The sequence below is a fragment of the Globicephala melas genome, chromosome 3, assembly GCF_963455315.2.
Source record: "Globicephala melas chromosome 3, mGloMel1.2, whole genome shotgun sequence".
Lineage (NCBI taxonomy): Eukaryota > Metazoa > Chordata > Mammalia > Artiodactyla > Delphinidae > Globicephala > Globicephala melas.
Window position 1 is genome coordinate 94,013,963 of NC_083316.1, and position 27,561 is coordinate 94,041,523.

Below are 27,561 nucleotides of genomic sequence, written 5' to 3' on the forward strand. Positions count from 1 at the left end.
AACAATCAGAATGAAAACATCCCAGTATAGGAAAATCTGCCTTCACCTCCAAAAAATGGTGATAAAGCAAAGGAAAACTGTAATACAGCACCCCAAACTCAACTGCATATCCTCAAATAAGCATTCGGGAATATGAAAAGAGATTTAACGTTAAAAAATGAAAAGGATAAACAGTAGGAAGAAATAAAAATTAAATGATTTCAGGAAAACACAGTAAGTGACATTTAAGAAAGGCTGAAAACAGCAAAGAGAATAAAAATGAGATAAAGAAGTAAAAAGGGTCAGAGAGAAAGTGGTTGAAATGAAAGATAAGCAAAGAAAGAAAACACACTAAATTGGAATACCTAAAGAAAAAGGAAAAATAATGGACTACAAGTAGGGGTCAGCAAACTGGGGACTACAGGTTAAATTTGGCCTGTGGCCTGGTTTTGTACAGTCCTAAAGTTAAGAAAATGGTCAAACTCATTCCTAATAAAATAAATGCAAATTAAAAACACTGAGATACCATTTTTCACCCATCATATTGGTAAAAATAAAAACCGTGTGAAAACACATTCTATTGGTGACACTGTGTGGACACAGGCACTCTCATACACTGGTGGGAATATAAATTGGTTCATACCTTTTGTAGAGAAAATGGGCAATATCTGATAAACTTTATGTATGCATTTACTTTTTTTATACAGCAGGTTCTTATTAGTTATCTATTTTATACACATTGGTGTATATATGTCATTTCCAATCTCCCAATTCACCATACCCCCTGCTTTCCCCCCTTGGTGTCCATACTTTTGTTCTCTACATCTGTGTCCCTATTTCTGCCTTGCAAACTGGTTCATCTCTACCATTTTTCTAGATTCCACATATACGTGTTAATATACACTATTTGTTTTTCTCTTTCTGACTTCACTCTGCATGACAGTCTCTAGGTCCATCCATGTCTCTGCAAATGACCCAATTTCGTTCCTTTTTTATGGCTGAGTAATATTCCACTGTATGCATGTACCACATCTTCTTTATCCATTCGTCTGTCGATGGGCATTTAGGCTGCTTCCATAACCTGGCTATTGTAAACAGTGCTGCAATGAACACTGGGATGCATGTGTCTTTTTGAATTATAGCTATCTCTGGGTATATGCCCAGCAGTGGGATTGCTGGGTCATATGGTAATTCTTTTTTTTCCTTTATGTTTATTTTTTCATTTTGAAAAAAGCATAACATATGCTTTTTAAAAATTATTAAAATAAAACCCTAGAAAAGCATAACATTTTTTAAAATTTATTTTATCAAAGGTATATACATTCATCATTTAGAAAGTTAAATGGTACTGAAAAATTTATAACAAAAATTTATAACAAAACAGTGATTCCCTGCATCATTCCTCATACTCCTCCAGTACCCTTTTCCAGAGGCAACCACTTTTCAGTATTTGGCCATTTCTTCTGGAGTATACATCTTGGTGCTTCCAAATAATATGCCTAGATCATACTGTTTTAAATTGTGACTTTTAGACATATTCTATCATTTATTATGGTAGATAAGCATCCAACTCTCTTACACCCCATTCCCCTCTGTTCCTGTGCCCCATGCTCCGAGGATACTACACTTTGCTTAAATCAACTTCTGTGATTATGTAACCTGTCTACGAAAATACAATTCACAGTTGAGCATTGTGGACTATGGTTGTTTATTTTCTTATTTTTCCTGAAATTAACTGTTACCTTTTCCCCCATTTGTGTGTTTTACTTTGTACTGACCGTCTAATAGACACAGCTTCTGATAGACACAGTCAACCACCATTAGACACCTACCAATGTCTGTCTTTGTCTTGAACAGAGCCCCCCACTCCTCCATCCTTGTCCTATCTGGGTTGAGTGCTCTCCACACTGTTGCAGAGCTGTCATCTGGGGACTTCCCTTCACTATCAACCTTGGAACTTCCTATGTTTTTCACCTGAGTTGGATTTCTTATCTCTTCCTCTTTCTTGGTTTACTCTTTTGTTTTGGTGGAGAACATCCTCTAAGAGTCAAGGCAAAGAAGGATCTTTCCTTTGTTCCAGTGTTATGAAATTTCACAGTAATGTTCCTGGGTTTGAGCCTATTTTCATCCATTATAATGGGCCCTCAGTGGTCCTTTCAGGATATCTGGAAACTCAGATCTTTCCCTTCTGAGAAATCTTCTTGAACTTTTTTTTAACATCTTTATTGGAGTATAACTGCTTTACAATGTTGTGTTAGTTTCCGCTGTATAACAAAGTGAATCAGCTATACGTATACATATATCACCATATCCCCTCCCTCTAGAGTCTCCCTCCCACCCTCCCTATCCCACCCCTCTAGGTGGTCACAAAGCACTGACCTGCTCTCGCTGTGCTATGCAGCTGCTTCCCACTAGCTATTTTACATTTGGTAGCGTATATATGTCAATGCTACTCTCTCACGTCGCCCCAGCTTTCCCTTCCCTCTACCCGTGTCCTCAGCTCCATTCTCTATATCTGCATCTTTATTCCTGTCCTGCCCCTAGGTTCATATGAAACATTTTTTTTTTTAGATTCCATATATATGTGTTAGCATACGGTAGTTGTTTTTCTCTTTCTGACTTACTTCACTCTATGACAGACTCTAGGTCCATCTACCTCACTACAAATAACTCAATTTCATTTCCTTTTATGGCTGAGTAATATTCCATTGTATATATGTGCCACATCTGCTTCATCCATTCATCGGCCGATGGACACTTAGGTTGCTTCCATGTCCTGGCTATTGTAAATAGTGCTGCAATGAACATTGGGGTACATGTCTCTTTTTGAATTATGGTTTTCTCAGGGTATATGCCCAGTAGTGGGACTGCTGGATCATATGGTAGTTCTATTTTTAGTTTTCTAAGGAACCTCCATACTGTTCTCTATAGCGGCTATATCAATTTACATTCCCACCAACAGTGCAAGGGTCTTGCAGTGCACTTATTGTTTGTAGACTTTTTCATGATGGCCATTCTGACCGGTGTGAGGTGATACCTCACTGTAGTTTTGATTTGCATTTCTCTAATGATTAGTGATGTTGAGCAGCTTTTCATGTGCCTCTTGGCCATCTGTATGTCTTCTATGGAGAAATGTCTATTTAGGTCTTATGCCCATTTTTTGATTGGGGTGTTTGTTTTTTTAATATTGAGCTGCATGAGCTGTTTATATATTTTGCAGATTAATCGTTTGTCCATTGCTGCATTTGCAAATATGTTCTCCCATTCTGAGGGTTGTCTTTTCGCCTTGTTTATAGTTTCCTTTGCTGTGCAAAAGCTTTTAAGTTTCATTAGGTCCCATTTGTTTATTTTTGTTTTTATTTCCATTACTCTAGGAGGTGGGTGATAAAAGATCTTGCTGTGATTTATGTCGAAGTGTTCTTCCTATGTTTTCCTCTAAGAGTTTGATAGTGTCTGGCCTTACATTTAGGTCTTTAATCTATTTTGATTTTATTTTTGTGTATGGTGTTAGAGAGTGTTCTAATTTCATTTTTTTACATGTAGCTGTCCAGTTTCCCCAGCACCACTTACTGAAGGAATTGTCTCTTCTCCATTGTATAGCCTTGCTTCCTTTGTCACAGATTAGTTGACCATAGGTGCGTGGGTTAATCTCTGGGCTTTCTATCCTGTTCCATTGATCTATATTTCTGTTTTTGTGCCAGTACCATATTGTCTTCATTACTGTACCTCTGTGGTATAGTCTGAAGTCAGGGAGTCTGATTCCTCCAGCTTCGTTTATTTCCCTCGAGATTGCTTTGGCTGTTGGGGGTCTTTTTTGTCTCCATACAAATTTTAAGATTTTTTGTTCTAGTTCCGCAAAAAATGCCATTGGTAGTTTGATAGGGATTGCATTGAATCTGTAGATTGCTTTGGGTAGTATAGTCATTTTCACAATATTGATTCTTCCAATCCAAGAACATGGTACATCTCTCCATCTGTCTGTGTCATCTTTGATTCCTTTCATCACTGTCTTATTGTTTTCTGAGTACAGGTCTTTTACCTCCTTAGGTAGGTTTATTCCTAGGTATTTAATTTTTTTTGTGGCAATGGTGAATGGGATCGCTTCCTTAATTTCTCTTTCTGATCTTTCGTTTTAGTGTCTAGGAATGCAAGAGATCTCTGTGCATTAATTTTGTATCTTGCAACTCCACCAAATTCATTGATTAGCTCTAGCAGTTTTCTGCTGGCATCTTTAGGATTTTCTGTGTATAGTATCATGTCATCTGCAAACAGTGACAGTTTTACTTCTGCTCTTCCAATTTGGATTCCTTTTATTTCTTTTTCTTCTCTGATTGCCATGGCTAGGACTTCCAAAACTATGTTGAATAATAGTGGCGAGAGTGGACATCCTTGTCTTGTTCCTGATCTTAGAGGAAATGCTTTCAGTTTTTCACCATTGAGAATAATATTTGCTGTGGGTTTGTCGTATATGGCCTTTATTATGTTGAGGTACGTTCCCTCTATAACCACTTTCTGAAGAGTTTTTATCCTAAATGGTGTTGAGTTTTGTCAAAAACTTTTTCTGTATCTATTGAGATGATCATATGGCTTTTATTCTTCAATCTGTTAATACGGTGTATCACATTGATTGATTTGCGTATGCTGAAGAATCCTTGCATCCCTGGGATAAATCCCACTGTATCATGGTGTATGATCCTTTTAATGTGTTGTTGGATTCTGTTTCCTAGTATTTTGTTGAGGAGTTTTGCATCTATATTCCTTAGTGATATTGGTCTGTAATTTTTTTTTGGTAGATCTCTGTCTGGTTTTGGTATCAGGGTGATGGTGGCCTCATAGAATGAGTTTGGGAGTGTTCCTTCCTCTGCAATTTTTTGGAAGAGTTTGAGAAGGATGGGTGTTAGCTCTTCTCTAAAGGTTTGATAGAATTCACCTGTGAAGCCATCCGGTCCTGGACTTTTGTTTGTTGGAAGATTTTTAATCACAGTTTCAAATTCATTACTTGTGATTGGTCTGTTCATATTTTCTATTTCTTCCTGGTTCAGTCTTGGAAGGTTATACCTTTTGAAGAATTTGTCCATTTCTTCCAGGTTGTCCATTTTATCGGCACAGAGTTGGTTGTAGCAGTCTTTTATGATGCTTTCTATTTCTGCAGTGTCCGTTGTAACTTCTTTTTCATTTCTAATTCTATTGATTTGCATCCTCTCCCTCTGTTTCTTGATGAGTCTGGCTAAAGTTTTATTAATTTTGTTTACCTTCTCAAAGAACCAGCTTTCAGATTTATTGATCTTTGCTACCGTTTTCTTTGTTTCAATTTCATGTATTTCTGCTCTGATGTTTATGATTTCTTTCCTTCTACTAACTTTGGGTTTTGTTTCTTCTTCTTTCTCTAGTTACTTTAGGTGTAAAGTTAGATTGTTTATAGGTTTTGGATCATCGTGTTTTTGTTGTCATTTGTATCTAAGTATTTTCTGATTTCTTCTTTGATTTCTTCAGTGATCTCTTGGTTATTTAGTACATATTGTTTAGCCTCCATGTGTTTGTTTTTTAAGGTTTTTTTTCCCTGTAAGTTATTTCTAATCTCAGCGTTGTGGTTGGAAAAGATGCTTGATATGATTTCAATTTTCTTAAATTTACCGAGGCTTTATTTGTGACCCAAGATGTGATCTATCCTTGAGAATGTTCCATGTGCACTTGAGAAGAAAGTGTAACCTGCTGTTTTCAGATGGAATGTCCTATAGATATCAATGAAATCTATCTGGTATATTTTGTCATTTAAAGCTTGCGTTTCCCTATTAATTTTCTGTCTGGATGATCTGTCCATTAGTGTAACTGAGGTGTTAAAGTCCCCCACTATTATTGTGTTACTGTCAATTTCCTCTTTTATAGCTTTTAGCATCTGCCTTATGTATTGAGGTTCTCCTATGCTGGGTGCATAGATGTTTATAATTGTTATTGTCTTCTTCTTGGATTTTGGTCCCTTCATCATTAGGTAGTGTCCTTTCTTGTCTTTTGTAACATTCATTAATTTAAAGTCTATTTTATCTGATATAAATATTGCTACTCCAGCTTTCTATTGATTTCCACTGCATGCAATATCTTTTTCCATTCCCTCACTTTCAGTCTGAATGTGTCCCTAGGTCTGATGTGAGTCTTTTGTAGACAGCATATATATGGATCTTGTTTTTCTATCCATTCAGTGAGCCTGTGTCTTTTGGTTGGAGTATTTAATCCATTCACATTTAAGGTAATTATCAATATGTATATTCCTATTTTCTTAATTGTTTTGGGTTTGTTTTTGTATGTCCTTTTTTTCTCTTGTGTTTCCCACTTACAGAAGTTCCTTTAGCATTTGTTGTAGAGCTGGATTGGTGGTGCTGAATTCTCTTAGCCTTTGCTTGTCTGTAAAGCTTTTGATTTCTCTGTCGAATCTGAATGAGATCCTTGTCAGGTAGAGTAATCTTGATTGTTGGTTGTTCCCTTTCATCACTTTAAAATATCCATGCCACTCCCTTCTGGCTTGTAGAGTTTCTGCTGAGAAATAAGCTGTTAATAACCTTATGGGAGTTCCCTTGTATGTTATTTGTCATTTCTCCCTTGCTGCTTTTAATAGTTTTTGTTTGTCTTTAATTTATGGCAATTTGATTACTATGTGTCTCGGCATGTTTCTCCTTGGGTTTACCCTGCCTGGGACTCTCCGCGCTTCTGGGACTTGGGTGGCTATTTCCTTTCCCATGTTAGGGAAGTTCTAGACTATAATCTCTTCAAATATTTTCGCGGGTCCTTTCTCTCTCTCTTCTCCTTCTGGGACCCCTATAATGCAAATATTGGTGCATTTAATGTTGTTCCAGAGGTCTCTTAGGCTGTCTTCATTTATTTTCATTCCTTTTTCTTTATTCTGTTCTGTGGCAATGAATTCCACCGTTCTGTCTTCCAGGTCACTTATCCATTCTTCTGCCTCAGTTATTCTGCTATTGATTCCTTCTAGTGTATTTTTCATTTCAGTTATTGTATTGCTCATCTCTGTTTGTTTGTTCTTTAATTCTTCTAGGTTGTTGTTAAACATTTCTTGCATCTTCTCGATCTTTGCCACCATTCTTTTTCTGAGGTCCTGGATCATCTTCACTCTCATTATTCTGAATTCTTTTTCTGGAAGGTTGCCTATCTCCACTTCATTTAATTGTTTTTCTGGGGTTTTATCTTGTTCCTTCATCTGGCACACAGTCCTCTGCCTTTTCATTTTGTCCATCTTTCTGTGTATGTGGTTTTTCATTCTGCAGGATGCAGGACTGTAGTTCTTGCTTCTGCTGTCTGCCCTGTGGTGGATGAGGCTATCTAAGAGACTTGTGCAGGCTTCCTGATGGGAGGGATTGGTGGTGGGTAGAGGTGGGTTTTGCTCTGATGAGCAGAGCTCAGTTCAAACTTCAATCCACTTGTCTGCTGATGGGTGAGGCTGAGTTCACTCCCTGTTGGTTGTTCAGCCTGAGGTGACCCAGCACTGGAGCCTACAGGCTCTTTGGTGGGGCTAATGGTGGACTCTGGGAGGGCTCATGCCAAGGAGTACTTCCCAGAACTTCTGCTGCCAGTGTCCTTGTCCCCATGGTGAGCCACAGCCTCCCCTCACCTCTGCAGGAGACCCTCCAACACTAGCAGGTAGGTCTGGTTCCATCTCCTATGGGTCACTGCCCCTTCCCCCTGGGTCCTGATGCGCACACTACTTTGTGTGTGCCCTCCAAGAGTGGAGTCTCTGTTACCCCCAGTCCTGTCAAAGTCCTGGCATCAAATCCCGCTAGCCTTCAAAGTCTGATTCTCTGTGAATTCCTCCTCCAATTGCTGGACCCGTACGTTGGGAAGTCTGACATGGGGCTCAGAACCTTCACTCCAGTGGGTGGACTTCTGTGGTGTAACTGTTTTCCAGTTTGTGAGTCACCCACCCAGCGGTTATGGGATTTGATTTTACTGTGATTGCGCCCCTCCTACCATCTCGTTGCAGTTTCTCCTTTGTCTTTGGACGTGGGGTATCTTTTTTGGTGAGTTCCAGTGTCTTCCTTTCGATGACTGTTCAGCAGTTAGTTGTGATTCTGGTGCTCTCGCAAGAGGGAGTGAGTGCATGTCCTTCTACTCCACCACCTTGAACCAATCCCCCCGTATGCATTTACTTTTTGATTAAGCAATTCCACTGCTTGGAATTTATTCTGAAGTTATATCCCCAACAATACAGAAGCACACATGTAGAAGGTATGAATTTCAACACTGTTCGCATTTGGAAAATATGTAGCCTATATATAGAAGAGCTGGAAAAAGCTATGACATGTGCACGTGATGGAGTACTACAAAACTGTTAAAAAAGAAATGAGGAAAATTTCTATGACCTGATATAGAGTGGTTTTCAAGCTATATTGTTAAATGTAAAAAGCAAACTGAAGAAAGTACTCTTTTGAGTAAGAAAGCAGAAATAAAAATGTACATATCTGTTCATCAAAAAGAAGTACAGGGAGGCCTAACCAAAAACTAATGAGAACGTTTACCTACAGAGTGAATGGGAACAAGGTGGCAAACATGGGAGTTAGGAAGGGGGTGGAGATAGAAGGAACAGGAAGCCCTGTGAGTTACACATCTCTGAATATAACTTTTTGTATAGTTATGACTTTCAAAACTGAGTTAATATTTCACATATTAAAGAAATAAAATCAACAAAGTTGGGGGGAATCCTAAAATAGAATCCAAACAGAAACAAATAAACAACTTTATTTCAAATAAATTAACATAAACAAACTAAAGGTTGGGGGTGGAGGGAATAAAAGAAGTAACTCAAGTGTTTCTTAAATATAACATTTTGACTATATACCTTCAGGCTCTAAACAAAAAGAACCAATGCATTCTGGATAATAGGAGACAGGTTTGTCACTCTCTGAGAAGGGAGTTACAAATGAAAAAAGGAAGGTTAAAATGAACCTAGTGGTATTGGATTAAAATTTGAGGTATTAGTGTGAACTCACGGTTTTTGATTGATAGATAGATAGATAAAAAGATATAGATGTGTATAAGTGTGTAAGGGGGATGTCTGTGTATATATATATACATTTCCTACCTCTGAGAGAGGGGCCAGAAGCAGTGATATCCCAGCACCAATAAGCACATTTTGTGCCCAAATCGTGGTTTCTAAACATCATCCTCCAATAAGAACTAGAACTCCTTGAAGAAATGACCAATTTCAGAACTGAGGCTGGGAAATTAAACTATGAATCTGGAATATCTTGTACCAGAAGACAAGGAGGTGCTCAAAGAATGAAGGGGACACACCAAAAGGGCACAAGGGGTTTTTGCTGGCTGAAGGGGTGAAGGGGTTTTTGCTGGCTGAATCTGGGACAGCATCAAAATAAATCATGATAGTTACAGATAATAACCCATTGAGTAAAACAAGAATCTAGAGTGCCTGTTTAAATTAAATAAATAAGTAGATAAAGGTGAAGGGAAAGCTTTCCATAACTATAGAATTTTAACTGATAATTACAGAATGAATGATAGAGCTGGAAAATATCAATGCATACCAATACTAGTGGATAAGTTTGATGAGGGACAGGATATTTATACAGTCTCCAAGTATCTCACCATGAGATACTAAATAATTACAAAGGGAAAAATGCTAACTTTACAGAGGAAAATCTGGCATACACCACCTTAACCAAGTGATTAAAGTTAACATCACCAATAACAGAGCAAATTAACATGTTGTACCTCCAAATACAATGCACTGAGAAGAACATGGTGTTATTTCTGCAATATTCATGCCAAAATGTATATCTCCCACCTTTGTCTATAACATAAACCTCCTTTCCTCTTAAAACTCCTTTTACAAAGCACATCATTGTAAAGCAATTATACTCCAATAAAGATGTTAAAACTCCTTTAAAGGTTTCGTCTTTCTGCCTCCACAGGCTTTTAAAAACCTGTGCTATTATAGATTCTATAAAATCTGATTCACATTCACACATTCAATTAAAAATAACTCCATTCCTCTAAGAACTTACATTTTTGTTCTGAAATATGGACTAGTAAAAGTTGAATTAACAGCCTAAAATATTCTAATCTATAAAAATTTCATATTTAGGAAGTAAAATAGACCTGGGAAGCAGCACTTCTATTTCTCTGGTTGTATATGAGAGACTAAAAAGTAGAGCAAAGGATACTTCTGGCTGAGACTAAACTAAGTTTTCCTTACTATTGTTGATAAAAAGATTAAATTGTATTGTGTGAAAGAATAAAATTTCTACTTGATATTCTCCTTAAAATAAACCTTAGATTAAAAAAAAAACCCACATAAAAGTATTAAGAAACCAAAAGTGATCCAAAAATCTACTGTCAGCCTAGTCAATCTTGCTAGTCAAAATAGCTTAAGGAACTCACACCTCACACCCAATATAGGAATAATCTCACCAAGGGCACTGTAATTCTCCTTTATGCTTGGCTGCGACTTCCCAATGATCCCTATTAAGATAGGTTCAACATTTACCTTTGAGATTTTGCTATTTTTTGCTTCTAAGGCTGACTAATGTCTTTCTGCTAAAGACAGTTTCTTTGGACACAATCAGATTACATTTAAAATTTAATGGCTAAAGAGTCAAACTTTCCTTGAATATTATTCTTAAATGGCTATTCTGATATATGATGTACCCAGAAAGCAATCTTATTATCCTTATTTCCAAATTATTGCTAGAAGAGATGAGGCATGCCCCAGTCCCCATATATCAGCAGTAATAACTTAAAACAAAGAGTCAATTTATCAACACAACTCACCATACTTCTTCTAATATAGTTGATGGCTTTTTTCATATCCATGCCAGACCAGTTGTTGAGCATATAGCAAATACAGGAAGCACAGTATACAAATCGCATGTCATTTTCACTGCCTTCAGGTACTGCACAAAAACTGAAAATAATAACCATATGATTTACTGTACTATAATTTATTTTTTTGTAGGGGGGTTAGTTAGAAACACCTACTTCATGTCTTCACTCACAGAAAAAGCTATCACTAAATACAGATTTAAAAACCATATACTACTTGTATTATTCAATAAAGGACTATTAATTTGAATAATATAAAACTATCTCTAAATCAACACTGTACTCCCAAGTTCAATTTCTGGGTAGCTTAACATACTACCACAGTTACTCTTTCCCAGATGCCACCACTCAGAGTAAGTTTCTTTGCTCTCAGCCATGGAAAGCTATGGCACAGTGGCTTGAGAATTAATAGCAGAAAAAGTAGCAGGGACCTATTGGGTAGTAAGAAATTCTCAAGCCCAAGTTCTGCTTATGTGAAATTTCTTCTCAATGTATATATAGATAACCATTAATTAACTGATCATATTGGTTTTTGTTTTTGTTTTTGTGGTACGCAGCCCTCTCATCATTGTGGCCTCTTCCGTTGCGGAGCACAGGCTCTGGACGTGCAGGCCCAGCAGCCATGGCTCACGGGCCCAGCCGCTCTGCAGCACGTGGGATCCTCCCAGACCAGGGTATGAACCAGCGTCCCCTGCATCGGCAGGTGGACTCTCAACCACTGCGCCACCAGGGAAGCCCCGATCATATTGTTTTAATTTAATTTTCACATATTTAATTAGTTTTAGAGAAGTACATAATAGTTTGTATTTCATATCTATTCTTTTATTTATAAATAAGGATAAGACAGCAGTGACCAAACTATAATGAATTATTGAGAAATTAGTCACATGTACTTGCTGAGGTAAATATTTAGTTTTATAGTATTTCCAATTAATGTCAATTTATCTTATATGTTTCCACTAATTTTCCCCTCATCAACAGCAGTGTTTTTAAAATACTGACAGGAAAATAGACACAGCAGTAGATGGACTACAGCTGTAACAACGTGGCAGGATTTGTTTGCAAAGTCTTTTCTTTAGATAGCATCACTACTGCTTTATCACTTCCTAAACGTAAAAAAAAAGTTTCACCTTAAAACTTTTTTTTTGTTAGACACACCACTCAAACCATCAAATATTAATGAACTCACTACTTTTTCTATCCTTTAATAATATCACAGAAACTACCTACACTAGAATATAATAATATTCAATGTTCATCCCTTTTTCCCCCATCACTATGTCTTAAGGCATAAAAGTTTAGATTAAATGTATGTCTGCTTCAAAATGTCCATTTTTTTTACCCAGAATGTAAATTAAAGTAGATCCTAATCCTGAAACTATTAAACCATTTATTTATGGATCTATTATCGCCTTTAAAAAAAAGAAAAATGAACTAAGAAAAAATGGAACTGTTATTGTGATTACTTTTATTTTCATTCACATAAGAAATATTTCACTGATCAGGCACTTAAACCGTATGTATACAGTGAACTCTAGCTGGTTCTAATAAGAGTTTATGATAAACTCTACAATTCTAGTATAGGATTATATCTATTTTTAATTCCAAATGATTTTTCTTAAAAAAAAAAAAGACAAGTAACGAAGAATGACCCATACCTTCCATCTTCTAGCTGAAGGGCTCTCAAGCCTGCTAAGCAAGCTTCTTTATTTACTCGGCTTAGGTCATCTCCAAGAATAACTAAGCATGAAAGGCCAGTGTAGGTCATTGCTATGTGGCCACTATCATAAGGATGAGCTGTTCCAGGATTCTAGATTCAAAATTAATATAATGTTAATTAGAAAACTGAAATGAGATCTTATTTCATTATGCAATTTGACAAGAGGTTTTAGTAAACAGTAAAATTAAATGTTGTTTATACTGATTTGCATAGACATCTGATAGAGACAAACAAAACTCAATTTCGTGTATGTCTCAACATAAGTATTATTGCATACTTTCCAGGCTACATAATTTTCAATTTTATCCTCAAGTTTATGGAAGTAGATCTGATATTCAAATAAGCCAAATTATTTCAACTTCCTATTTGACCAACCATATCACTTATAATTTAAGCCTTATAAAGTTAGAAAAGCATGTAGAAATAATTATTTTTTATGCTGTACAAATTCAAATTAAATACCACAGTAGTGATCACCATTTAAAAATCCTACAAAACAATACAGTTGAAAAACATTATTCTATTCTCATATGGTTTAATTATTTGAGTCTCTAATAATATTAACACTTAGAATGACAAAAAAATGCAAAGAAGAGCTCAAGATACTAATATTGAAAAATTCTCTAGAAATAAAACAATCTAATTTTTAAAGTTTAAATTACCAAATGAGCATTGATTGCAAAAAGTCTTTCGTGAAGACTGTTAGACTAGTAATTGCCCAGGCAGAGCTGGGGAGTCAAACTAGGAAACTCATATAACCAGAATATTTATTAGATTAGTTTCACTGATTTGACTGTTTCAACAAAACTATCAACAGTTATCAAAGTCTCTTAAGGTTTATAAAATATGTGACGCCTTGTAGGAAATCCTGTAGACTCTAGCTGGCACTGGTATAGATAAAATTAATTAAAAAACTTATTAAAGTAAAAGTAAAAATGTAAAACCAAGTAACTTTACATTCTGCAATACACAAAGCATTTAAAGTTTTATAATTATTTTCAAATAGCCAATCCTGTTTGGTTATTTTAAAAAGATGATTTCACTTAAAAAATGTAAAATTTCACATTGTACTATTTCTCAGTTTAAGAAAGTTTTAATTTTGATAGAATAAGAGTGTATTTTAAATTCATCTTTCTCACAGGATTTCCTTCTGTTTTAGTTTGGGCTCATCAATAATTGCTTCAAATACTAGAATAACTGCCCATAACATTAGAAAGTTAAAATGAAGCTTGTACCAAGATTCTGGTTAAAACAGACTCCTCTGCTTTCTACAATAAATGTTAGCTTCTACACTACTGTAAGGCATCAAATCCTGGCTCTACTACTCACTGCTGCATTTTCTCATTCTGGAAAATGGAGATATTAGTACCTATTTCACAGGGTTACTCTGAGGATTAAATAAAATTACTGTCTATACAGATGCTAGTTATCTTACTGATGATGATGCAAGTGCAAGGCAAATATCAAAAGGGCCACTACTTCTTTGGAGTCACGACTCAAGGGTCTTGAAACCACTAGTGACTTAATCAGAATACTTTGCTGCTCACTGACCTTCTGTAGTTCTTCATAGAATAAGTTTGCAAAGGTGTTCAATATCCTTTATAATCTGAACTCACCCCATCTACCCAGCCTTACATATACAATTCCTTATATGGTCTCACAAATATGACAAGCAAATTTTCACCGTGGTATTTCTTTCATTCTGAGCTCCTCCTTAGAACTCAAGCTTTAATACTCCTGGATATCCTATTCCACATTTATAACTGCCTTCTTAGAAATCCTGTAACGTTTCATTTTTTGGTACTCACACTAAATATCTGCTATGTTAAAAACACTGTGCAGAATCCGAACAGAAATCAAATGTGGACCTTAACCTTGAAGGGAGAAGAGGGCTACTTGAATAAGTACAGTACAAAGTAGAATGCTGTATGTGTCATGATGGAGATACAATAATACCTGGATAAAGGATTGTTTTCTGCAGCAGAAGAGGAGTTTGATTAGGTACAGATGAAGAGGCGGCGTTACAGGTAGAAGAAAAAGTAAAAGGAAAGCAGAGAAGGAAGATTCCAGGCTATGTAGTATGTGTTAAGGACAGTACATAATTTAATAGAGAATATGGGATTTGTTGAAGGAAAACAGTGAGAAAAGGGGGTTGAGAAGATCCATTAGTGTTTCTCAAAAAGTGTTCTATGGCCACTAAAGGTCCTGGACATTTTTCAGGTAAGTGAATGGCCCATAGGTGGTTTCAGACGAAAAAGCGAAGATACTATTTACATACTGTATTGAAAAATCATATGTGCCTCCTCAGATTCTCTTGGCTTCATCTGTCTCCTGGATTCTCAGCCACCACCCTAAGTGACAACTCCTTGTGGCCCTATATGATTCCAGCTAGAGTCTCTAGCTCCCTCTAACACTCAAGATTCAGATTAATGCAACACAGAATGGAGTGAGACCTAGCTTCCCCAGAAAATGCCAGGGTCTCGATGAATTAAGGGCCCAAAATGGGTTTCAGGAGACTCTGTGAATCAAAGGCAAAAAATGTTTTCTCCTTACATTTTATCCTTTTGTTTCGAAAATGCCTTGGAAGGGGGTGAGGGGAGTAAGGGGGCTGTCTCTTAAAAGTAATGTTATCAAAGAACTGTTTTACCCCAACAAGTTTAAGTATACATCTGTATAGGGTATGGTGCTGTATAATGGTCATTATTATCAGTGCCATGACTTTTAGATATCCTGTCCATTATGACTAAATGGAGAGCTACCTCTATTCAGGACTGGCTTAAGTTGGAAAGTATTATATGTATGGGGAAAAAGGACAATTTTTATGGATCCTTAGTTTCTAGATTCTCTGTTAAAAGCAATTGGCATACATGATTGGAGACACCTTAGCAAAGTCATATGACTTTGACACAGGCATGCTGGTCTACAGCTTAGGGCAGAGGAAGAAAGTTGAAGCAGTGCCTCTATCAAATCATGTCACCTTTTCCAAACTCACTGCTATTTATTCCAAAATTTTGAAGCAGAGTATGGAAAAATTGGCAACATGTCATTTACCTTCAGCTTGGAAAGGGATATAAATCTTGATGTACTCAGTGTAGCCAGATATTGGCTTGTAACCATTATATAAGCAGACTGACCCCCATCAAGGAAAAAGTTTCTATTTTGTGAGGTCTCTTTCCACAAAATGATGAAGTTTTGCTCTGCTTTCTATTGTAGAAAAATATTTTACGCACAGATGAAACACCTACAAAAGTTTGTTTGGGGTCTGCTTCTTTGAAGAAGAAAAAAAGCTTCTCATATGTTAGGATTCACTGCTTTCTATACCTGCATGTGCTGGTACCAAAGCCTCTGCCTATAAGTCTGAAGACAGTCTGCCTACCGTCAGGAATGTCATCATAATTCATCACTACTTGGGTCTCCAATCACTGCTTAGCAAGAGCTTTCTCTTTCATTCCTAAGAAATGTGAACCAAATATAAAGTCCTTCTGTAACACACGGTTCATTGGTTTCTTAGAGAACAAGTATCATGTTCTTGAGTGCTTTATTTCCATTTTCTCCAAGAAATCACCAATAATTTTTACACAAACACACACACACACGATAGTAAGAAAGACAATTTTTTAACAACAGGAATTTCTGTTCATTTATATATTGTGCATTCTTCCAGAAGTAAGGTGGGTATAGCTTTCCCTTAAAAAGTTCCAGTTCACAACACACAGTATTAGACAGTATTTAGCTACACTGAAACTTGGAGGCCTGGTTCTTTCTGTTACTTTCTTAGTTTTCTTTCTTACTAAAATCTCTCCACTCCCTCTCCTCCTTCCTCCTAATGCAAAGAGAACTAACCTTTGATGGATTGAATGGAATACCCAGGTATGAAGAGCCTCGGAAACCACAGCGATTTAGATTTGATCCTGGAAAATAAAAATAGGTACTTATTTTAAATGTACCTTATTTTTGTACAGATTCTAAAGCAGTTCAGTTATACAGTCTCTCAGAAACAGAGTATTTTAGTACCAAAGTTTTGTCACTGTCTCCATTTTCATGCTAGGCAACACTGAATGTCTGCTCTAGGAGCTTTATGGGAATTTCTTCATTTAATTTCCAAACCAGTCCAAACCAAACCAATGACCTCCTACCAGGTACCTTTAATTTAAGCCTAACTCACTGAGTACAAAATGCTTTCATACTTTTCCTAAATGACCATTTTCATGTCATCAACATATTCAATCCCTCATGTTACAGAACAGAAAGCAGAAGCCCAGATGTTAAGTGACATGTTCAAGGTAATAGCTGGTTAGCAACATAAAAGGATCTAGAAACCTAATGTCCCATCTAGTGCCTTTTTACTTTAACTCATGGCTTCTTTACAGGGGAGCAAGGTAAAGGTATAAACTGCTCTACAGTCACAGAAAATATATGTACTTTGTATTTTAGTATTAGACCTTCATTCTAAGTCCAATACTTCGCTTTGAAGTACAAAAGAACACTGTAAGTTAGCACTTAGTCTCTAGTTATTCAAACTATGTTTACTCACACTGATATTTTTCCTACCTAAAATTTTTCAAGATGTCAATGGAATATAACTGGGAACTTAACAAAGAAAATATCTACATTCATGAAAAGGGAACTCTTGTGACTACTGCTGGGAATGTAAATCGTTGCAGCCACTATGGAAAACAGTATGGAGGTTCCTCAAAATATTAAAAATAGAACCACCATGATCCAGCAATTTCACTTCTGGGTATATATATCCCCCCCAAAATGACATCATTATCTCAAAGAGATATCTGTACTCCCACGTTCATTGCAGCATTATTCACAACAGCCAAGACGTGAAAACGACCTAAGTGTCCAAAGATGGATGAATGGATAGAGAAAATGTGAGCTATATACAGATAAAATGTCATATGTGTTACACAGACACAAACAGACACACACACACAGGAATATTATTCAGCCATCAAAAAGACGGAAATCCTGCCTTTTACAACAACATGAATGAGGCTTGAGGGCATTATGCTAAGTGAAATAAACCAGACAGAGAAAGACATATAGTGTATGTTCTTACTTATATGTGTAATCTAAAAAAGCTGAACTCACAGAAATAGAGAGTAGAATAGTAGTTGTCAGGGCTGGCAGCGGAGATGTTGGCCAAAGGGTACAAACTTTTAACTATAAGATGAATAAGTTCTGGAGATTTAATGTTATGTACAGCATGGTGATTATAGTTAACAATACAGTATTGTATACTTGGAAGTTAAGACCTTAAATAGTAAATCTTAAATTTTATCACCACACACACAAAAAGGAAATTATGTAAAGGGAATGGAGGTGTTAACTAACTTTATTGTGGTAATCATTTCACAGTATATATGTGTATCAACTAATCATGCTGTACACCTTAAATTTATATATATGTCAATATTATCTCCAGAAAGCTGGAAAAAAAATTAAAAAATATAAATGAAAAAAATGGTCATACCCACAATAAGAAAATAATTATGGTTTTGAGAACTATTATAAAATCAGCATGATAAAAATAGAAGGTAGGAACGTAGTACCAACAGACTGTACATGCATTGCTAATAAAAAAAAAACCAAGTTGGGCTTCCCTGGTGGCGCAGTGGTTGAAAGTCCGCCTGCCGATGCAGGGGACACGGGTTCGTGCCCCGGTCCGGGAGGATCCCACATGCCGCGGAGCGGCTGGGCCCGTGAGCCATGGCCGCTGAGCCTGTGCGTCCGGAGCCTGTGCTCCGCAACGGGAGAGGCCACAACAGTGAGAGGCCCGCGTACCGCAAAAAAAAAAAACAAAAAAAACCAAGTTGACTTAAAAACAGGTTCCGAGGTGAAGAACTAGCTTCATATCTCTTATGACTGGTACATGACTAATCATAATAACTGGTTTTCAGGTACTATAAACTATTCAGCTTTATACACCTGAAATACTTAGAATAGTAGCTTATACATTAATTCTTTGAGTAATTTAGGAAACTATCCCTAAATTTAAAACTCTCCACCAAGCATCTTCCCCCATTAACAAAAAAATTATTTAAAAAAGAATGTTATCTAATGGTGATAACGATTTTGATGAACGTGGTTCTCTTATCTTTGCTTAAGAATTTTAAATTAGTAAGCCATTTAAGACTTGCCAATATATAATGAGTTATACAAAGGCTCATACCTTCTGACTGGTAATGATACACCTGAAAATCCACTCCAGTAACTTCAAATATGAGATGGTCATATGCACAGAAACACTCACTATAGTATTGTGATGGTAAAAATTTTGAAGTGACACAAAAATCCAACAGGTTAAATATAACATACTATACTCAAAAGAACATTATACTGCTATGAAAAGTAATGATTAGGGAAAACTACATAGTAACATAGAGAAATATATATGCTCAAGTTAAGAGAAAAAGCAGGATACAAAAATATATGTGTATTATGTTTATAATTAGGCGAAGTGGGCTTATCATCAAAGCCTGGAAGAGAATAAATAAAATAATACTGTGTAGGAGGATACGATTAAAGGTGAATTTTGTTCTCTTTATTAGTCATTGTTGTCATCACAAATTACTACAAACTTAGCAACTTAAAACAACATCCATTTATCATCTCACAGTTCTGTAAGGTCAGAAGTCCAAGGCAGGTCTCACCAGGCTAAAAATCAACGTGCTGGTAGGGCTACATTCCTTATTAGAGACTCTGGGGAACAATCTGCCTTCAAGTTCATTCAAGTTATTTGGCAGAATCAAGTTCCTTATGGTTTTAAGACTAAGGTCTCCATTCCTTTGCTAGCTGTCAGCTGGGGGACCCCCTTAGCTCCTAAAGGGCACTCTTGCCATTTCTTGCATCTGGGCCCCTGTATCTCAGAATCAGCAATGGTGCTCAAATCCGCCTCATGCTTAGACTCTCTCTGGCTTCCCCTTCTGCAGCATCTCTCTTTTGCCCTCTTTAATCTGCAGTTCTCTGACTCTTCTGCCTTCTTTACTAAGGGCTTATGTGATTATACTGTGCCTGTATGTATAACACTCATCGACCATCTCCACATTTTAAGGTCAGCTAATTAGTAACCTTAACTTCACCTGCAAATTCTGTAGAACTCAGTGTTTGATTAAATAACCAGGGAACAGGAATTTTGGTGGGAGAGGGGGCAACATCTTTAGAATTCTGCCTAATACTCCTTCCAATACTCCAAATTGGATGTTAACACTGTACTTTTAAAATCTAAAATTAAATTATCCCTTCCTTACCAAGCCATGGGTGCCTTTATCCTTTTATCGTCACTTGTTTTAATCCATCTTTAATTGGGCGAGGGGTAGCGTCAAAAGGTATATTTTCCTAGGCTCTATATTTGATCTGATGCCTAAAATGTTTTCCTATTATGACTTAAAACTTTTGCAATCAGTTTTATTTCCTTCAGACTGCCTTTTTAAAAGTTATCCTTTCAAGCTACTGATTTGCTGATAGTTTTCTATGAAAATCAAATCCTATTTCTACTTTTGATGGAAGAAAGCTCTGATTCCACGTTTCAGGTCTGAGTTTATACTTCCCTTAGGAAGCCTTTCTGGAGCCCCCACTAAGTTAGTTAGGCTAACTAAGTAACTTAGTTAGCCTCTGTCAGCCTTACAGAGGCTGACATACAGTAGGGGTTTAATAAATATCTGTTTCTCAATGAAATTATTTCCTTAGAAATAAATGAATGGAATTTCTATTTGCTCATTTCTGTGTTTTTATGTCACTTAAATTATTAACTTTTCTGAAAACTAGCAGAAATATTGATGCTGAAAAATACCACATAAGGTTAGGAGCTGTGGCATGGACACTTGGAATCAAACTCAATATCCTATTCTTGCTAGCACTGTGTTCTATAGGCAAGTAACAACCTCTCTGAGCTGGTTCCCTCCATTTTTGAACTAGGAACAATAATATACTACAATCAATATTTAGCAGGGTTCTTCTAAAGGTTCAAGGGCATGTTTAGATGGTGTTCAGCACAGTGACTAAGGCTCAATAAATAGTAACCATTTAACATCAGCTAATTAGATGTTATCAAAAGTGAAATAGGAGGAAATTAACAGCTTCTGTTACAATTTATCAAGGAACGTTTTCTTTAAAATAAAAATACCTTTTCTTCCATTTTCAAAATGGAGTACATATCATTATCTTAAAAAATTCATTAGGCCATTCTTTCTGGTTCCTGTCAAGATTTGTCTGCTATTGTGCGTTCTTTTATAATTCTAGTAAGCTTACCTATTCATGATAATTATTAAAATATAAACATGCAATTTATTCCAAATTTACAACTGCATGCAAATTCAGGATACAGTTTAAACCTCTTTGGAGGTTTTTAGATAGCACCATCTAGTGTTCCTATTCAGTAATAACGAAGCGAACAAAGTGTGATCCGGCTGACCAACAGAATCAAGTACAGTTTGGAAAAATATAGATGCTCTTGGGTCCTAACCTCGGCCCACATCAAAACTCTCACAGTAGGGCCTGAACAATCATATATAAGAAAGAAAAATAATCCCTGTCTGATACACAGTCAGAATTGAGAACCACTGATTTGGTGAATGCATACATAAAGTCGAACTAGTTTCCTTGTTTTATGGAAGCAGTCTAGATAGCTATGTATCAAAAAAACCCAGATTACTTTAAAAAAATGAAACTGGGTCTATGGAAAGAAAAGGAAAATAGCAAAAATGGGCATATGCAGATGGATATAATACATATATGTGTATTTATGTGTGAGCACGTAGAGGGATGTGTTATTAGAGAATATAACATGTTTGGCTATCAACCATAAGGAAAACAATCCCTTTATCTGCATGCTTGCACATGAAAGTCAATTATTAAGCTACAAGGCTGACTCCTGCTTGATGACTGCGTCATATCTCATTTACAACCTAGGATTTTACTACTAAGCTCATATAAACACCAATTATATGTCAAGCATCAAAAAGACAATGCATTTAGATATTCTCTAAAAAGCAAAGAAAATGATTATAAACCCGTAGAATGTAAAACTTTAATGAGTTTAAAGACATTTTAATCAGCAGTTATTTTGCTTTTCATAAGAAAATGTGTTTCCCCTCTTTTAGGAGAAAATTTTATTGTGAATGATAAAATAAAAATACATTAAAAAATTATATTTAGGTGCTTCTAATAAAGGACAACTCTTGGGCTAAAATATATTACTAATGGTGGTCATGCTGCTTAAATATAGTTCAAAACTTGTTTTGGTCATCTTCTTAACTTTCTAATTCTCATTTTGAATGTTAGGTTTTTGCAATAAGCAAAGAGAATTCAAGAGAGGAATGTGGTGATTTAAGGTAAAAATGGACGTTTATATTTTATGGCTATAGAAGTAATTCCTCACAGGTCTCAAGAAACACAAGGTTTCCTAGTAAAAGGACACACCTTACATAACTGTTTCAGGATGTCAAGAGAGACCCAGACAAGGTACATAAAATATTATATAATTTAAAAAGTGGTTTTTTTTAAATCTATTTTCTAAATTTCACAGATTAGTTTTAGAACAGGGCAATTAAACAGAAGGCAGGTGGGAGATTTTCTCTCATAGAGATTAGAAATTTAATAGTGTTTCATCCAACCAAATGGTAAACTGATTATTTGGAATTGCAGGTGGACTGTGAAAAGACCTGTAGTACAGCCTACCAGACATGTGACTAGGGGCAACTGGGGACATCAACCGACCAACCACTGTGAGACTATCTTTGCAAAAAGTTCTTGATCTACAATGCTTCCCAAACAGGTGCTCTATAATTTCTAAAATCTGCAACATGCTCAATTTAGCCACATGAAACTATACTTACATTTTCAGCATGTTGTTAAAAAAAAGGCACAAGCTGACTGAAAAATCTACTAAAAAACTGAAATCATTCAACATTTTACCTTTTAATATTAAACCACCTTATCTACAATTCCAAACACTTAATTCTAATGTTTTATGAGCTCTGTTATGGAAGAGATGCCAGATTTATTTTCCTTTATCACCATAAGACAGCCTCAGAGTTCTCATGAAAAAATCCATATCTTACAGAAAAACATACATGATAAACAGAGCATCTATTGCATGGGACTAGTATTAGAAAAACTGAAAATTAGAAACGGAAAACTGTATTCTAATTTTGCCCCTAGCATTAACTAGCTGTATGACTGTGGACAAATCATTACTCTCTCTGGATCTTAATATCCTCATTTGTAAAATGATGGACTATAATATTCCTTGTTTGGTTCTAGTTCCAAAATTCTCTGGTTGTGTCCCTGATCAGAGAGGGTAACACAAAATTCCCAGCCTGATCCCTTGTGTTTCCTAAATACTTCCTGATATTGATGAAAAGGGCCCCAACTCTCCAATGGTCTGACCACACACTTATTACTAGGATACCACAGGGTCTTTACAACCCTGGAATTAAGTGGAAGGCCAGGGTTAATTGTGATTAAATATTCACAATGTACTTAAGTTCCATTCATGATAGTCTCCACTAGGGCCCTACATACTTCACCAGTAAAGCAGCACTGGGGCCTGGAGTCAGAAGCCAGGGATTTCAGTCTGACTCTATTACTTTCCATCTGTATATGGCCTTGGGCAGGTCTCTTAATCACTCTGCCTCTCATTTTCTTCTCCACTTCTGGGGAAGGCAGATTAGGGGAAGAACAAATTTGATGATGTCTTTGAAAATTACAAAATATTAAATAATGTAGAGCATTGCTTCTGCCAGTAGCAAAATATGGATATTTGTGTATAATCATATAAATGGGCTTAGTTTTTATTTTTGTTGTGTTTTGAAGAGCGGTTAAGCTAAAATTTTTAAAGTTGAATTTTAATACAGAAACATATTTATTCTAAGCATTCAAACAATGCAGATATATAGAATAAAACTAAAGTACCTTATCCTGCCATCCCCTACCTCTGTTTTCATCTACTTCCCCCTCCACAAAGACTGTCTATGCACGCTTTCAGAGTTTTTCCTATACATTGATGTTAATAGATCAGTAAAACAAAACACCCCTGTACATGTTGGCATTTATCATTTAACTGTATTTGATGAACAGTTTCATGTCGGTACATATATAGATCTACCTCAGTCACTTCACTACTGGGCTGTACTCTTTACTGAACCATAGTTTATTTAACTGTTTCACTTTTGGTGGATATTTGTTTCTAATTTCTTACTGTAACAAACAATGCCAAAACATTCTTCTATACAGATTTTTGTGCACATGTATTAGTTTCCTGAGGTTAGTAACAACTTACCATAAACCTGGTGGCTTTAAACAACAGAAATTTATTCTCTCATAGTTCTGGAGCCCAGAAGTCCAAAATCAAGTTGTTAGCAGGGTTGGTTCCTTCTGGAGGCTCTAAGGGAAAATCCATTTTATGCCCCCTCTTAGTTTCTGGTGGCTGTGGGGAGTCCTGATGTTCCTTACCATGTGGACCCATCACTCTAATCTCTGCATCTGTCTTCATATGGCCTTCCCCTCTGTGTCTCAAATCTCCCTCTCCTTTCTCTTGGAAGGACACCAGTCACTGATCTTGAGATCCTTACTTTAATTATACCTGCAAAGACCCTTATTCCAAATATGGTCACATCCTGAGGTTCTGGATGGGCATATATTTGGGGGGCCATTATTTAACTAATTACAACACACACGAGAATATGTGAGGATAAAAAGTTACACTGCTAAAATGCTCTTCAAAGGCTGCAATAATTTTTACTTTCACCAAAAGAATATTAAAGTGCTCTTTTCCCCACATTCCTACAAACTTTTAAAAACTTTTTGCTAAATTGATTTGTTAGATAAAAAAATGTTAACATCCTTGTTTCTATTGCATCTCCCTAATTTCTAGTATCCATTAATCCTCTTTTCATGTATTTAATGACTATCTGTACTTCTTTTGCAAACTACCTATTCATAAATTTTGTCATTTTCTAAATCGCAATGTGTCATTTTTTTTATTGTTAACAATTCCTTATAGTTTGGATATTAATATTTTGTCTGGTATATATATTGGCACAATTTCCTCCAAGTCCGTCAGTTATCCAACTTATTCTTTCCCTACATAACATTTAAAAATATTTATTTAGTCAAATCTACCAAATTTTTCCTTTACGGTCTCTGGGTTTTGTTTAACACTTTTAAGATTTTTAAATTCCCTAAGATTTTATGTGATATCACAAAGTAGGACAAATACAGAGCTAAGAGTTACAGAAAGCATGTTCTATGCAGTCTGCAAATGTCTTATGAATGAGAAAATATTTGAGGAGCCAGAGGACGCTCTAGGCTAAACGTGAAAATAGAGAAAAGAAGAAAAGTAGGAAAAGGTGTAGGTAATTTAGCAGTCCAACAACTGTTGATAACACAAAAATGCTCTAGGCACCAAAAGGGAAAAGAAATGTAAGACTGACGCATTCACTGCCCTCCAGAAGTTTACAATTCAGATGTAAGCAAAAATATTTTAAGCAACAGTTAAGCAACAATGACTAAAAAAATTAAAAAATTAGCAATGGGCTTCAATCCAATAAAGTCCATGTAGTTGAAAGTACAATGGGAAAGAGAATTCTGATGGATCTTAAGAGATGGTGAGTACACCCTAATTCAAAAAAATTTTTAACTTTCATCAAAGTTAACTTTCATCAAGTAATGAACTTCTGCAAAGTAAACTCACCTGTATAACTAGCACTCAGCTCAAGAAAAAGTGCATGACCAGCAACCTAGAAGCCCCATCCTACTTCCTTCTTGTCACTCCCCAAAAGCTCAGATTCGTTTTACCTACATTTTCACTTTGTATTAATAGAATAACACACTATATACTTCTTTATCTCAAAACATGTTTGTGACATTCATCCAAATTTCTGCATGTAGGTCTAAATTGTTCTTTCCCATTACTGTATACTATTCCATTGTGTGAATTATAATATATCATTTATCTATTATACCAATGATGGGTAGTTTGTATATTCCTACTCTGGACTCCTGTGAAAAATACTGCCATCAACATTCTAATACATATCTTTTGGTGAATACATTTTTTCATTTCTGTTGGATACCTACTAGGGAGTAGAACTGCTGGTTCATAGAATGTACATATGTTCAGTTTTAGTAAATATTGCTAAATAGTAGTTGTAAAATAGTAGTTACAGTTGTGCAACATTCTCATCAACATTTGATATTTTCCATTTTGGCCATTCTAGTGAGTATGTAGCAAACACAATTATTAGGGATAATATGAAAGTCCAGATAACAGCAAAGCTCTCACAACAAAAGATCAAATAATGAGAAAAGTAAGAAGGCTTCAAAAAGAATATGGATATTAATTAGCTGGAGCTGGCAAACAGTCCTTAAAGGTAGATAAAAATATAAGAAAAGACAGAAAGTAGGAAGCATAGTGAATAAGTGACTAGTGTTCTGGTAACTGTAACCTATAGCATGAGTCTCTCACTAAAATGCTATGGTCCCTACATTTCTAGAGAGATAATAGCTATTTTATTCCAAGGAAATGAATATCATAAATAATTTTAAAAATAATATATATTTTAACAAAAACTTATACAATAGCTTTCCTATGTACCACAGTGTATAATTTCATATCTGTATCAGTAATATATTTAAGAAAATACAATGTATAATTTGATTAGGACATGTATTTTTAGTAAATAAAAATTATACATAATCTATAACAAAACTACCTTACATCTGTCTAATATCTAAGTTTTTAAAAAGTTCCAGACTTTCACTTAAACTAGTGAAAAAAAATCCTGATTAAAAAAGGAAAACACAAATTATTCCCATTTTGTAGGTGACTAGAACTGTGACCTCACCGCAGCCACAAGCTCTCAGGGAATGAGAACCATATCTTATAATTTATCACAGCCCCTCTCCACAGGTTTAGCAGAGTACTCTTAGCAAAACATTCAATAAATCCTACTCACCAACATGTTAGAATCTATAACTACTCAGAAATATATCATATATGCTGCTTCATGTAGTTGGTGAAAAATGATTAGATATTTATGTAATAAAATTCTGATAGATCTAAAAATGCTTAATCATTTTTTAACAAGAATTCATCAACAGGCACAGATTTTTTAAATTATGTATTAAAAACTACTACAGGGCTTCCCCGGTGGTGCAGTGGTTGAGAGTCTGCCTGCCGATGCAGGGGACACAGGTTCATGCCCCGGTCCGGGAAGATCCCACATGCCGCGGAGTGGCTGGGCCCATGAGCCATGGCCGCTGAGCCTGCGGGTCCGGAGCCTGTGCTCCGCAACAGGAGAGGCCACAGCAGTGAGAGGCCTGCATACGCAAAAAAAAAAAAAAAAAATACTACAAACTTCAAGAACAATAAAGTAGAAAGTCACAAACCATGTCCAACAGCATCTGCTAACAGATCAAAGCACTTTATTTCTAAATAAAGCTTTAGCTTATTATTTCCCCAAAGTTCACCTGGGTGAGATTTATACATGATTACTCCAACCAATGAACCACACAGTTAATTTATAAATGCTGACTCTTAAAAGAAAGGTTAAGTAGTGACCACAGACAAAAATTGCATGATTTTCTGTGAGTTTATCTGCTTGCTCTAATTCAATTCAATGTTAGAATTTCTAACATTTATAAGTTAAATAGATATTAGGTATTTTACACTTAATGGAGTGAACAACAGAGTTTATAAATTTGTGTGTATTTAGCTGATCAATAATTTATGAATTTTGAGAATTTATTTAATTGATCAAAATGTATAAAGTTTTAAGAAGCATAAAAATGACTGAAGTATAAATAAGAGCTCTAAGAAACCACTAAAGAAATACTAATGGAACTTTAGAGGGAAAATGGCCAAGAGATTGGAATGAAACTTTTTGACAGCAATGAGTTTTTCACTGAAGAGACAAAAAGAATGGTTGGGAATGAAAAATAGAGTGAATGCTACAAAACTAATCAAACATAAATATGGACTACAATACTGCTCAACAAGCAGTCGT

At 35.8% G+C, this 27,561-nt stretch overlaps 1 protein-coding gene across 2 annotated transcripts in view; it reads right to left on the bottom strand.

The window, feature by feature from the left end:
* The window catches only part of PGGT1B (protein geranylgeranyltransferase type I subunit beta), a 57,325-nt gene that overhangs the window by 21,323 nt on the left and 8,441 nt on the right, over positions 1–27,561 (bottom strand). The window contains exons 1-4 of one of the 2 annotated variants that reach the window (XM_070045174.1): positions 26,691–26,873; positions 16,388–16,455; positions 12,483–12,634; positions 10,774–10,906 (exon numbers count right to left, since the gene is read on the bottom strand). In XM_070045174.1, coding sequence (XP_069901275.1) covers positions 10,774–10,906; positions 12,483–12,634; positions 16,388–16,455; positions 26,691–26,781 — 444 coding nt within the window. In that variant the 5' untranslated portion in view covers positions 26,782–26,873. Of the gene's footprint in view, positions 1–10,773; positions 10,907–12,482; positions 12,635–16,387; positions 16,456–26,690; positions 26,874–27,561 lie in introns of those variants that run through there. The other variant, XM_030869854.2, reaches the window with a different exon arrangement.